Source organism: Chinchilla lanigera, unplaced genomic scaffold, assembly GCF_000276665.1.
Source record: "Chinchilla lanigera isolate Chin_1 unplaced genomic scaffold, ChiLan1.0 scaffold00061, whole genome shotgun sequence".
Taxonomy (NCBI): Eukaryota; Metazoa; Chordata; class Mammalia; order Rodentia; family Chinchillidae; genus Chinchilla; species Chinchilla lanigera.
The window spans coordinates 9,105,784-9,120,414 of NW_004955462.1; the positions used below are offsets into that span (position 1 = coordinate 9,105,784).

At 36.6% G+C, this 14,631-nt stretch overlaps 1 protein-coding gene across 1 annotated transcript in view; it reads right to left on the bottom strand.

The window, feature by feature from the left end:
• Positions 1-14,631, bottom strand: part of Dcaf6 (DDB1 and CUL4 associated factor 6) — a gene marked incomplete in the record, with an annotated part of 140,272 nt that overhangs the window by 69,074 nt on the left and 56,567 nt on the right. Inside the window, 5 exon segments of the mRNA XM_013521421.1 lie at positions 2,295-2,555; positions 3,175-3,294; positions 4,762-4,855; positions 10,105-10,319; positions 12,369-12,504. Coding sequence (XP_013376875.1) covers positions 2,295-2,555; positions 3,175-3,294; positions 4,762-4,855; positions 10,105-10,319; positions 12,369-12,504 — 826 coding nt within the window.

Genomic DNA, 14,631 nt, shown 5'->3' on the forward strand with positions numbered 1-14,631 from the left:
GTTACTGAAAACCAGCCAGAGTTGGTAATAAAAATATAAAGGCAAATGTGTCATAAAAGCCAAGAAAAGAAAGTGTTTCAAGAAATCACTGACAGACGAGGTTAAAAGTAATTGGGTTTTTTAAAAAAAAAGCCTAGTGAGATACTAACAGACAAATATCCTCTAAATTTGGAATGACTCAGGTCACTGGTGACCTGGCAAAACTTTTGATGAAAAAAAGAGTTGAAAAATAGATTTGGGCTGGTCAGGAATAAATGGGGTAAGAAAATGAAGACAGTATATGTGCCCAACTCTTCTGAGGACTCTTAAGCATAAAAGGAGTACAGAGATGAGGCAGAAGAGCAGCTGTGAGGGAATGTGGGGTAAGAACATGTATTTTCTGGTGGAAGTAAGAGCACATTAAAGGCTGAAAAGAATTTGGCAGAAAAGGCATAATGGTGGAGGAGAAGCAGCAAAGTGGGAAGCTGGGAAGGGACAGCAACTGCACCAGCAGGACTTGATGGGAAAAGACAGATTTCTTCCAAAATGTGTTTTTGCTTCTAGCATAGACAATGTGAATGTAGATGTGGAAAGTTGGATGATTCAACAGCAGGAAAATGCGTGCTTTTCATTGTGAATGAAAAGTTAGTCGCTGAAGGCAGGAAAGGACCAAGGAGAGGTAAAGGTCACAGAGATGAAGGGACAAGCTAAATGGTGTGTATAGTTGGACAGCAACAGTGTTCAAAGACAGACTCCTCCAACAGTGTTAAGCACCCAGGAAAATCTGACTTTCTTCAGTGCTGCTCAGTGATTTAGTTGGAGACTAAGAGTTTGACCACAGTTCTCACATTCCAACTGTACTTTACTAATAAAAATGATAAAAATAAATACAAAATATATAAAGGAAAAGCATAAACATTGACATAAAGAAGTATCCACAGCAAGGCAAGTACAAGACAGAAAACCAGCTGTTTATTTCTCTATCTCGAAGCAAGGCATTAGAAATCATGCCTCATACACTAGTACTTCCACCCACCAAATCGCCCAGTGGACAATTCCTGATACCTGTAAAATCATCTGGACTTAGGCTATGGTAACGACAAAAGAGACTGGGCAAAAGTAAAACAAAATGAAATACATTAAGTGCTTATTCTTAATGCTGGACTCTGGATGAAAGAGCCACCGTCAGAACAGTTTATAGACATTAATCTTTACCGATTAAAGCTAACATAAAATTATTTTCCTCAGTAACAATACTGTCTTAGAAACATATAAATATCCCAATTATCCATAGTTTAGTCAATCAAACTTCCCTCAATAATCTCCCAGTTAAAAACACTTCTTTACTTTCTTTGGAAACTGTGCACACAAAGGTGCTGAATAATAATTCAATGGTCATATGTCCATCAAAAAATGCTTCATCTGAATGATTCAAATGACTGTAGTACTCAATACATTACTGAAATCAGTTTAATAATTTGAAATGGAGTATTAAGTACGTTACATATCTATTTTTTATTTATTTATTTTTTTGGGGGGGGGCTTGTTTTTTTCTGGTACCGGGAATCGAACTCACGACCTTGCACTTGCCAGGCAAGTGCTGTGCCACTGAGCTAAATCCCCAGCCCCTGTATCTATTTTTTAAAAGTTAAAAAAATTAAGCTTCAGAATATTTAACTCATATGTGTAATCAGAATTAGTTAAGAAGATGACAATTTGGTAAAATAATTATTTTTCAAGTAAATATTGGAGGAATAATTTATGTTGTTGACAAGAGACAACAGAATCCGAATGTAATGGAAGAACTTCATGACTCAAGGAAAAGTAACAAAGAATACATACACAATGGAACTAATAAATAATGATCTACATTTTCATCGCCCTTTTTTTGGTACCAGGAATCGAACTCAGGACCCCGTGCTTCCCAAGGAGGCTCTGCGCAACTGAGCTACATCCCCTCATTATCACTTTAATGTACACACACAGCCAAATCTAGCAAGATTTTGGTCTATAATGGTCTATAAAATACTGGTCTACCTATGATGGTCTATGTCAAAACACCAGCTATTGGGAGTTTAAAGAAAAACTTGTTTAAACTGAATAAACTGAATATTCCAGCTGTTTGTTAAAATTCATGCACGTTAGGCACATCTGAGTTCTGTGTTTAAGTTACACGATCATAAATTACGTATCATTTTGATCATTTATTCGCACACAAAGTTGGTATCGTTTAGTACCTTACAAAACAAACTAAAAGTTTTCAGTATCAGAATCATCAGACAGACAGCAGCCTACATGAACAGTAACACCCTTACCAGACTGATGATGCGCATGGTGTCCAGAGGCTTCGGCAGGCTGCCTCTGCTCACTGTCTGGAGAAGACAGCAAAGACGTCGAGCGCGGGCTCCCGGTGGAAGAGCTCACTGAATGAGCCTGAGCAGACCCAGTGGACGACGTCGAAGGCTGAAGAAACGGCTCGGCTGGAGCATCTACATCCATTGCAGTTTCGCCTGCTTCCAGATCAGGACTTGAGGGGACCGCAGGAAGAGTGGAAACATCCGACTGACTTGTTCCACCTTCACAAAAACGCATGTTAAGGCAAATTCAAATTTTAACTGATTAAAAAAACCAACAACTCTAAAAAAGCTGTCTTCACACACTTGTACATACACACAACTTCATTACTTCAGGATATCAGTAACAATCTCTGGTGGTTTGGTTCATCTGACCAAACTAACTAATCTAGAGGAGTAAAAACCTAGGTATAAAACGTATTTTTGGGGCTGGGGATTTAGCTCAGCGGCAAAAGCACCTGCCTGGCAAGCGCAAGGTCGTGAGTTCGGTTCCCGGTACTGGAGAAAAACCAAAAAAAAAAAAAAACAAAAAAACGTATTTTTGTTAAAATAATCAGTCTTCCCAGTTATATAAAACTTGTTTATAACTTTGCCATTTCCATTCTCAAAGTACATTTAAAAATAGGAAATGTCAGGCTCTTCTCTCTTCCTCCTTTTCCTTTTTTTTGAAATAAGTGAAAGGTAAAAGCTGCAGCTTGTGGAACCAGAATTCTGGGATCAACTGCACAAACCTTGTGATGACTACAGACATAAACCATGATGTAACATTGATACAAATGAAACTAACTTCTATAAACAGTTTTTGCCGGCTTCAGGACGACTTTATTAATAAGACAATTACCTCTGGGTCGAGATCTTCCTCGTCCTCTATTGCTTTGTGCAACTTCACTTGCTTCCTCAAACCATCTCGACAGCATATCAGACATTCTCTGCATCAGTGATACATTGGGACTTTGCTCTCCTATTTTAACATAAAATTTTATTAGTGAGCTTAGCAGTAAGTCAGGGTCTTCTATTAATGTAAAAAGCTAGATATGAAGAGCTTTAAGATACAAGCAATTTTTTAAAAATCAATTTGCCTAAATAAATTATAACAATGTATATAAAAATTCATTAAATCTCTCATCACATTTTATAGCTAATTATGAGAGTGACTCTTCATGTACATGGTAAGATTCTTAAGTATAAGACTAACACCTTCTTCATCTCTGCTAATCCATCTGCTCTTAGGTATCTTCTTATCTCTTACCCCTAGCCAAACTTACTTACATCTTTACATTTAAAAATTCCCAGCTAGGAAGGGCTGTTCGATTCCAAGGAAAAGGGAGTAAAAGAAAGGTTTTCCCTCTCATTAGAGCATTATTATCAAACACAGACACAAATATGCAGTTGGGTTTTTGCATAAATTTTCCTAAAACTGAATTTTCATCTTTTACCATAAGCAAATTTCAGGTAACTGAAATTGGTTGAAACTACTCTCTCACTCGTGTTCTTCCTTCAAATAAACAAATATTCTATTTTAAAATGGATACCATTATATCAACCAAAAATATGACAACTCTATTCTACAATCACAGAAAATAGAAATGTTTTTGTGGAATCAGAATTTTGTATTTTATTGCCATTACACAATGTAGCTTTACATTTAAATATATTACAAGGTAATAATAAGGATAATACACTGAAAAATACGTTTTTGATGACGAAACATTTCTGACATTAGAATAAGACTTTTGGCTACAGGCTCATTTATTTAATATAATACACTCAGATTAATCCTAGTTCAAGTGCACCATATCAAAGCTCCCAAGTTTCTCACGCCTGTAGGAGAACATCACAGGAAAGAAAATATGTACTATGATAAACCCTCAGGTTAGAAATTTAGTTTCCACTTTTCTTAGTATCTAACAAAAGGTAAACATAATGAAGTCTGATAATACCCAGTGTTCTACAGGGTAACTGGTATTCTTAAAAATTCTATAGGAATATAAATTAGTGTATCTTTTTTTGGAAAGCAATTTTGAGAACTATCAAAATTAAAATGTTTACCCAAGTATGGGGGTGTACACCTGTAACCCCAGTTCTCTGGGAGCTTGAGAGAAGAAGACTGCAAATTCAAATGCAGCTTGATTTAACTCAGCAACTGAGTGAGACCCTGTTTCAAAATTTTAAAAACAGCTGAGGGCTATCTGTAGCTCAGTACAAAGGCCCCAGCTTCAGCACTCAATACTGCAGAAAGTAAGTACTGTACTTATCCAGTGATAGTCACTGCACTTCCAAGGATCTAGCCTAAGCTCTATCTGCCCATGCGTATCTATGCAAGGATGTTCACTGCAGCATCTTTGAGAGGAGTAAAAAAATTGGACATGAGTTAAAATGTTAATTTTTAAATACCAGATACCAAAACAACTGGTCAAAGTATAATTACCATCTCGTTCTCGTTCACTCTCGGGCCTTGCTCTGGGTCCAGTATCTGACCAATCACCACGAAGTCTCAAACGCTTAACGGGAGGTTGTCGTAACTAAAAGATAAGGGTAGGTAAAGCCTATGTAAATCTAAAGGAAAACTCACTCTGGTCACTCCTGTCCCCAGGCCAGGGATCAAACCCAGGGCCTCACTTGTGCCCTGCAAGCCCTTCACAATGAGATGCACCCCGGACTGTTAGCAGCACACTTTCAGTTTGATTATTTCCAGCTCCCTATTTTGATAAACTATGCAAAAGAGATGCACTGATGTTACATCCACCTTTTGTAGCACTCACGATGATAAATATCCATTGATGCTGACAGCCTGTACTTAGTATGTTCAACTCAGAGCCTGAATGTAACTGTGAAATCACATACATGTGATTTCTAATCCCGCCTCTCTCACTTCCCAGCTGACACCACGAAGTTCACCTGTTTCAGCCTTAGTTTTTTTTTTTTTTTTTTTGGTTTTTCTCCGGTACCGGGAGCCGAACTCACGACCTTGCGCTTGCCAGGCAGGCGCTTTTGCCGCTGAGCTAAACCCCCAGCCCCTCAGCCTTAGTTTTTACATTGTGATAATAAATACATTTTGGCTGAGGTCCCCACACACCTAACAAGTGGAGTTTGGAATATTTTTACTTATTCTTGACAATTTGCTCTCCATTCCTCCCAGCATCTATCCCAAACCCCTACCATTTGTTTCAGCCCTTCTATTCTTGGCTAGTAACTTTTCCTATTGCAGAGAACATAATACAAAGAAAGCCCTGTAGAAATGACATCGACTTCCTCAGCTGGATTCTGTAAGATGATCATGTATCTATCTGCAGCTTCTTAATTCCTTTCAGCCTTTCTCAGGGATGTACCACCTACTCTGTGTGAGCCCACTGTGTCCGTATGTGCTTTCCACTTCTTCAATTCAAGACTCTTCCTGCAACAATTATTCTCGGCCTACACCTACACCCATTTCTTTTGCCTGCTTTTCTCTCCCAACATGTTAAAGATCTTATTTTTAGCATAAATAAAACTACCTCAACGTCATATTTCTCTCCACCTACAATCTTTCATTTGTTTTCACTCTACTCTGAAGCTCAGAAGTCTTCATTCCTTCTATCTGCTGATCCTTCCTCAATCCACCAGTCAACACTGCCACTGATTTCTAGTTGCCTATCTTTCCACTGATTTCCTTTCTCCCAAAGATTACCAATGAACAATCACTTGGCAAGTTCACCGAGAAAGGATAAAGACAGCCAATGATATAATCAATAATCAATCAGCAGGTCAGCCCCTTCAGAGATTATTTGATATGTTCAAGGTATCTGACACTCTTGACTGCTCCCCTTAACTTTTACTTTTTTTTTTTTTAACACTTCTGTCTTTTTTTTTTTGAGACAGGGTCTCACTACACAGTTCAGGCTGGCCTTGAACTCACATTGATTTTCCTGCCTCCCAAGTGCTAATCTTTTTAATATTTCTATAGCAATATTCTTCACATCCCAGACTACCTTTTAAAGTATGTGTATATTCACTAACTAGTGTATATTCATAAATTTATGAAGCTGTACAACTGTTATCACTACCTACTTTCGAATATTTTCACCATGCCAAAAAGAAAGTCTGTCCCATCAGCAGCTCCTAGTAACCACTAATGTACTTTCTATTTTTATGGATGCATATATTCAGGATGTTTCATATAGAAAGAGTCACACAATGGGTAGCCTTGTATGCCTGGCTCTTTTTACTTAACATAAGATTTTTAAGGTTTATTCACAATGTAACATATATCAATTTTTCGCCTTTTCATGGCTGAATACTATTCCATGGCATGGATATACTGCATTCTGCTTATTCATCACATGATAAGACACTGAATTATTTCCAGGCATTGGCTATAATAAATAATGCTGCCATTGAGCACACTGTCATGATTTGGATCTGAACTGTCCCCCAAAACCTTATGTATTGAAGGCCTAGTCCCCAGTGCAGTAATATTCAGAGGTGGGGTTTTGCAAGATGACTGGATCACAAGGGTTCTGACCTCATCACTGGCAGATTTACAGCTTCGTGGCTACTGGGAGGCTGTGGAAACTTTTAGGAGGTGGGGCCTGATTAGAGGAAGCAGGTCGCTGCAGGAGTGTCCCTGATGGGTACAGACTATCCCTGGCTCCATCCCTCTCTGCTGCCTGGCTGCACGCGGGGAGCAGCTTGCTCCACCACACTCCCTGCATGATGTCTGCCTCCTCACGGTCCAGGAAAAAGGGAGCCAAGGTAGACGGGCTGAAACCTCCAAAACCGTGGGGCAGAGTGAGTCTTTCCTCCCTTTCAGTTGTTTATATCAGGTACTGGTTTCAGCAACGGAGAGCTGACTAACACAGATTACAAGTTTTTTAGGGACATGTGTTTTCAATTTTCTTAGAGATTTGTGTGTGTATACATATGTGTGTGTCTAACATTATATAGCTCTATGTAAGTATGAGTGAAACTGCTGGGTCACAGGATATCTCTATTTTTAATTTTTGAGGAAGAGTCAAACTTTTCCAAAGCAGCTAACAATATTACATTTCCACAAGCGAAGTGTGAGGGTTTCAATTTTCCCATGTATTCACCAACACTTGTTACTGACTGCCTTTTTGAATTGTTCTACTTCAGCTGTCTGAATGGGTGTGAAGTGGTACCTCACCGGGGTTTTGCCGTGCATTTCCTAGATGACTAGTGGTGCCCGCTGTCTGCGCTCACTGGCCATCTGTACAACTTGTTAGATAAAGGATATAAATCTTTTACCAATTTTTAATTGAGATATTTGTCTCTTTAATGTTGGGTTGTAAAAGTTCTTTATATATTTTCAGTACTACACTCTAGTTAGATACATAATGTACGAACATTTTCTCATGTTCTGTGGGTCATTCCCTTTATGTTTATTTATTTTTAAAAGTAACATTAGGGCTGGGGATGTAGACCAGGAGAAAATGAGAGAATGGATTCAACAACAGAGTCCAGTATGGAAGAGGGCAGAAGAGAATATGCCAGAAATACATTAGAAGAAAAGGAAAACAGAAGAAAAGACAATAAAAACTAAAAAAGGAATATAAAAAGAAAGAAAAATGAGAACCCCAAAATGAAATAAGACCAAAGAATATACTAAAGAAAGAAGGGAAAAATACAAAAGCAATTATTAGAAGACATAAGGAAATAAGAGATTCCTGCAAATTACAAAAATACACAAATATAGTATATGGAGACATACAAAAAAATCATATAATAAACTTTTAATTCATGCCTTAAAACACTGATCAAGCTTTACTAATTTCCCGATCAAAATTATCTTTTTGTTTTATTCATACAGAGCATAGTACCTACATATTAATTTTATTATTTCAAATTTCACACATTTGTTAATAGCTCTACTATGTGAAACCACTAAATAATACCTTCCTTGAACCACACAGACCAGTTTAATGTAGGATTCCATACACAATGGGCACCCACTAAATATCTGCTGAATTAAGAACAGATGGTCTAAACACTATTATCAAGCTTGTAGTTCAAAACACAGAAAGGAAAAGCGTGGGAATAAAGAGGGAGATAAATTACTCATTTCTTCTATATATACCTCAATTGTTTGGTATGCAAAGCATGGTTTATTTTTTATAATTATAATTTAAAAATCATTTTTCTTAACTTTGTTAATGCGACAAAGAATGTAAGAAATACAAACATGCCCAAAACAAAACAAAATGAAAAACAGAACTCTTCATGACCCAGCATCATTCGTTCTGATTAAATGTAAATATCTTCTGGGTAACGGTTATATGGTAGCAAAGTAGTTGGCCAATTTAAAAAGTCTGTACACTCCTGTACACCTTGTATCTAGATGTCCCCTCAAAGCCTGATACACTCATAGATGAGGAGCTTTGACTGTGGCAGGAGCAGGGTGTGATATGGGAATTTAAGGTGTGATGATGGGATTAAGGGGGTGGATAGCGGAAGGTCCATCCTGCGTGTGGCTGGCACCACCCCAAGGCTGGTAGTCTGGATGGGGTACAAAGGAGAAGCAGGTTTGCTGCTGGGGCTTCTGCTCTTTGCTTGCGGCTGCCTTCTGCTGGCCCTGCCATACCATGGACTGTTTCTTCTCTGTGATGCCCCTCTGCCATACCGCCCTGCTTTGGAACCAGCCCACTATGGACTGAAACCCCACAAACTATGAGCTGAAATAAACCTTTCTTTCTTTAACACTGGGTGGTGGGTATTTTATCTCAATAATAAGAAAAGCAACTAAGACAACCTCCAACCTTTTCATTATCTGACAGTAACAGAGTTTGACTGTAACCTTACCCACATACCTCAAGAGGTCACGGAAGTAATACTGAGAGCACAGTTTGGGTTTTCAACCAGACCAATAAATTTCCAACATATCCTCCTCTTTGTCAATTTCCTAATTCACTTCAATGCACTACCACATTTAAAATCCTAAAATAGGTTTATAAAGTAATCCTAAGTTTTTCTCATTTTATAAGTCCACAACTGAATTTAGTTTTGCATCTCACAGGAATTACAAAACTGTTAATGTTCTTTAGTAACCTTTAAAATGTGTTCATTAAAAATATGCTTAACTTCAAAAGACATCTATAAGCTAAAGTATAGCACGAATAAACATAGGACATTATAAAGTTTTAAACACCGAAGTGAAAAACACAATGGGGAAAGCTCAACAGATTAAAGCAAACATTGCTCTATGGCTGTGCACTATAGAAATTACATTTCTAGTTTTCTACTTTTATACATAAAATTTTTAGTCATATTAGTGACAGTAATTCAATTTATTCACCTACTTTTAAATAAATATACCTACTTTAACTTTTCCTCATTTATTTATGTACGTGTCATAAAACGTACCTATGAATGTTAGTATCTGTCATTAGTCCGTAACTGTAAGAGAAAGGCACAACTCAGAGAAGACATTGCTGCCCACATATGAATAGTAAATAGGAATGGATTGAAAACCTTTCATCTCATGAAGTTTATCATCTTCTTTTCTATTAAACGCCTTTTCTACAAGTGCTACAACTGCTGATTTTTCTTGGTACTACTGTGCATCTACAAAGTGAGAGGAACATTTCGCTATTGAATATTTTCTTTTCAAAAATACCATGGTGGCCTTTTCTTTCAGGTATGTTTCATCACCTTGTTACCTAAACCATAAATACCCTGAAAATTAATGCCTTTATTTATTTATTTGGCCATTAGGCCCCAGAAGTAGCTTGTAATATTTTTGTAACTGAATAAAGAACATGGTTTTAAGTAAACATACCTCTTCTCGCCTCTCTTCTGCAGAAGGAGTTTTAAGTTCTCGTGCTGTATCATCTTTTGGGTCAAAAAGATAGATGTAATCTGAAGAGTAACTAACGAGAATCTCTTGACCATCTTCACTGTAACACAGAGATGTCACTCTACAGGACTTGTTGTTAAGATGGGAAGGGATAAAGCGGGCAACCATTCCAGTAGTCCCTCGACCGGCATAATTCCCTACGTCACAAAACAGAAAGTTATTTCTAGATTACATAAACCATCAGTTATTTAATACATTGATTTATGATTGTAGTGACACTAAATCATCTTCCAAAAATTCATTTTCAGGTAAATTTTTATAACAGGAAAGCTGACTGTTAATATCTTAGAATAAATTCCAACTATAATTAACTCTATTAATAGACCTCAGGATGACAGGGAAGAATACAACTGCCACTTTGTGCTCTGGGGACCTAGGAATGCTAAATTCTAACAATCCCAAAGCTGAAAAATTCTGCAAAATTAGGTTTTGTCCTATTCAAAATGTCAAACTGTCTCATATCTGTGAAGAACAATTAAGCCTAGAATTTCACATTACAGTACAGACTGCTCCCCGTGAAATATGCCTACCTAATAAACAGAACTCCTGAATCACAGTTCTGTTCAAAAAAAGAAAAAAGCTCATCCGGTGCTATGGCTTGAATCTAGACATCCCCAAAGCCTCATGGTCATAGGTGGGGCTTTTCGAAGGTGGCTGGATCTAGAATGTGATCCTTGGATTAAGGCTGACATACTGGGATTAAGGGTGTGTGATTACTAATTAGTCGACTGAGTGCTTTAGCATAGTTCCGGGTGTAGGTAATGGGAAGGCCCACCCTGGATGTGGGTGGCACCATCCAAATTATTCGTAGCCTGGATGGGACAAGGGAGAGAGGCAGGCTTGCTACTGCTGCACCTCTGTTTCCCTGCTGCTTGCTGCTGCTGTCTTCTGGCTGCCACATCATGAACCGTTTCTCCTCTGTGATGACCCTCTGCCATGGCTTCCTGCCTTAGAACCAGGTGACTATGGACTAAAACCTCTATAAGCTGTGAGCTGTAATAAGTCTTTCCTCTTTTGTTGGATATTTTACATAAGCAACAAAAAAAGTAACTAAGACATCTGGTATTCTCATTACAATAGTCTATGTCCATTTTTACCGACCTTGTTGACTTCTGTTCACCTTCATCTTTGTTTTTCACAATATAAAATACAGAATGCCTGTATATTTGATATCTGTATTTATATATGCATACGCACATGCATACATTTAAGTGTACACATGTGCGAATGCCTGCATACATAACTAATCTTGGCTTTCCTTTACTGAGAAAATGCTAACAGAAGCTGGCTTTCAATTCATTATTTCAGAAGTGCTTGGTTCCCACAGTGAAAGATAACCGATTTAAATCAGATTCAAACTCATTACTGCAGCTTCATTAACAGTACTTTTGTTAAGCTAAGCAGCTAAAAACTTACGCTATATATTAATACCTAAGCCACTGTACTTCCTAATGTTTCTTCCCATTTTTACTGTTATCCTCTTGACTGAAAAACAGCAGAGTCCTCTCAAAATTCATGTCTACCTGAAACCTCACAATGTGAGCCTGTTTGGAAATAGGGGCTTTGTCCATGTAATTATGTAAGGTCAAATCATATGAGAGGGGGCCTTAAATTCAGTGTGACTGGTATTTTAAGAGCAGGAAAGTGTGGACACAGGGACACACGGAGAACAGCACAGAGACTGCAAGGGTACATCTCACACACCTAGCCACCACAAGCACTGGAGCTGGGAGAGGCAGGCCACAGTTCCTCCCTCAGAGACTCCAGAAGCAAGTAACTCTGAGATGGCTTGATTTCAGATACGCAGCTTCCAGAAATGTGAATAAATTCCAATTTATTACTTTATCATCCTCTTTTCTATTCTATTCTTTTCTGTATCTATTCTTTTCTATCACTCTCCATTGCTCTAAGAGAACCATTTAGTGGTAATTTAGTATGGTGGTCCTGGGAAACTAATATACCAAGAACTACAAGTTTTTAAAGTGATAAAACTGTAAAAGTTTCATCCCAGTAAATCTTAAAAACTTGGTCAAATGCCTTGGGGGGGGGGCAATGATCTGTATTATTTCAACACATTCTGTTTCTTGAAATTTTATAATTAAAGAAGTTTTTAAATGGAAAAAATCATGAGGATTTATTCTTTGAATTGATACAGTCCCTTGTTTTTCCTAACATTATCTCTTTACCTGTAGCTCTTGTACCCAGCATTCGCCGATCATATATTCGTACTGAGCTATCAGAACAACCAACAGCAAGATAATATGGTACTGGGGGACAAATAGCAACTGATGTGGCAGCACGTCGACAGTTAATTAAAATATCCTAGAAAGGATAACACAATACCAGTTATATATAGCTACACAGTAGCAAGTATACTAAATTTAAAACATTTCCCCTTCAATTATAAGAGAATAAGCTTTCTCAGAAATTCTAACTCAGTCAAGACAAACAGGTACAAAAACATGGTTTCTTAATTTAATCCACTTTTAATTCTCTAATGGAAACTATTTCTAACACACTCAGCATATACTAAACCAAGATAAATATAACTCAGTCAATATCCCTTTTTAGAAACTATCACTATAAAGAAAATGTTCTCTTTACAGTTTGCCAACATTGATTTCTACTACAATATTACATACCTTGCTGATGAAGCAATCAAAATAACAATATATTGAAATATTAAACTTTAGAGATTTAAAAAATAGGCATATCTGAATCATACAAAATACATTCTGAGAAGAAACAAAAAATAGCCCAAGTATAAAAATAAAACATTGAGCAATTATGCTGATTATCAATTGGCACAGAGACAAGAAAGTCTATTACCACAACTTAAGCCCTCTATCAAAACTACCTTTCATACAATCAGTAACATTATACAAAGTGACTGCTAAATATTCCCATACTTCTGAATAATAGAAATCTTTAGAAACATAAAAAATCATACACTATCTATGTAATGGATCACTAAGCCCTTAATAGCATCAGAAATGCCTGCTATTATTGGTCCACTTGAGATTAAAGGTAAAAGTACAATCTACCTTTGTCTACAATACATATTATATGATATTATTTTGACTCTCAACAATTGCTACTGAAATACAACAAAAATATTCTTATATATAAAAAGAATATTCCTAATTAATTGAAAATTTTTATACTTTTCTTAAGTGGTAAAATCTTTCTCCTTATCAGCTTAAAAAAAAAAGTCATACACATAATACAAACCCTGCAATATGTATGTCTTACTACAATGTCAGTACTTCTCTTTCTAGAACCATTAAAAAAATGTATGTGCTACCACCTTAAAAATATCCTTGTAGTACACTGTTGATTCCATACTATTTTGCCTAATGATTCTAGTCTCTCAATATAGACATGTTTTTAAATTAAGTTACCTAAACTTCATTAAACTTATTAATCTCAGAATTTTACCCCAATACACAGAACTGATTCTCAATGCCTTTCACAATTCTAAGACACTAGATCAAGAATTACTAGTTACCCAGTTTTTCTTCTATGCATTTCTGTAAGTGACAAGTTTTATTATGAATACATTTACTTCTTATTTGTATTCTTATTTTCAAGATTTGTTTAGAAAAGAACAATTAAATCCTATCACACTGTATACCACTTTTAATTTTAAAAGAATATGGAATAATGAATTTTAATACTAACCATTTACTAAGAAACAAGCATGAGCAGGTATATTTCAAGCTTCAGTTTACTGCTTTCTGACTTATGTACAGTAAGCATGTGTATACATAAAATATAAAACTGATTAAAAATTCTATATTTAACTTTTTTTCAATTTCCACTTTTTTTTTTCTTCTGTTTTAAAATAATCTTTTCATTCCTAAAGCATAAAAAACTGCATTAACTACTTTAGGCAGCACACACTTTTTTTTTTTTTTTTTTTTTTTTTTTTTTGGTTTTTCTCCGGTACCGGGAACCGAACTCACGACCTTGTGCTTGTCAGGCAGGCGCTTTTGCCGCTGAGCTAAATCCCCAGCCCCAGGCAGCACACACTTAACCTGATTACTTGGCTTTTCTTTGCTCCCCTTCCATAAAAATAACTAATCAATACCAATTTGTAACATTTTTTTGTACTTCATAATGATCCAAGAAAAGGCTACTAGGCTCTAAATAATGTATGACAGATAAAAGTCCTTGGGGCTGGTTGTCTGAGGTCTAAAGACTGAAAGATTTCTCAGTGCTTTCAGAAATTTCAAACTATTAAAAAAAATAAAATATTGACTATAAACATAGGTCTAGCTAAATTTGAATTAAAATGTTGATAAAACGCCATCTTACTTCTTAAAAAAATACTAGTTTCAAAGGAAGGGAGTAAAAATGACACAAAACTTTTACAAACTTTTATCACTGCTATTTTGCTCAGCCAAAATTATCTCCACGAGTAGTAAGATATACTGATAAATTCTCTAG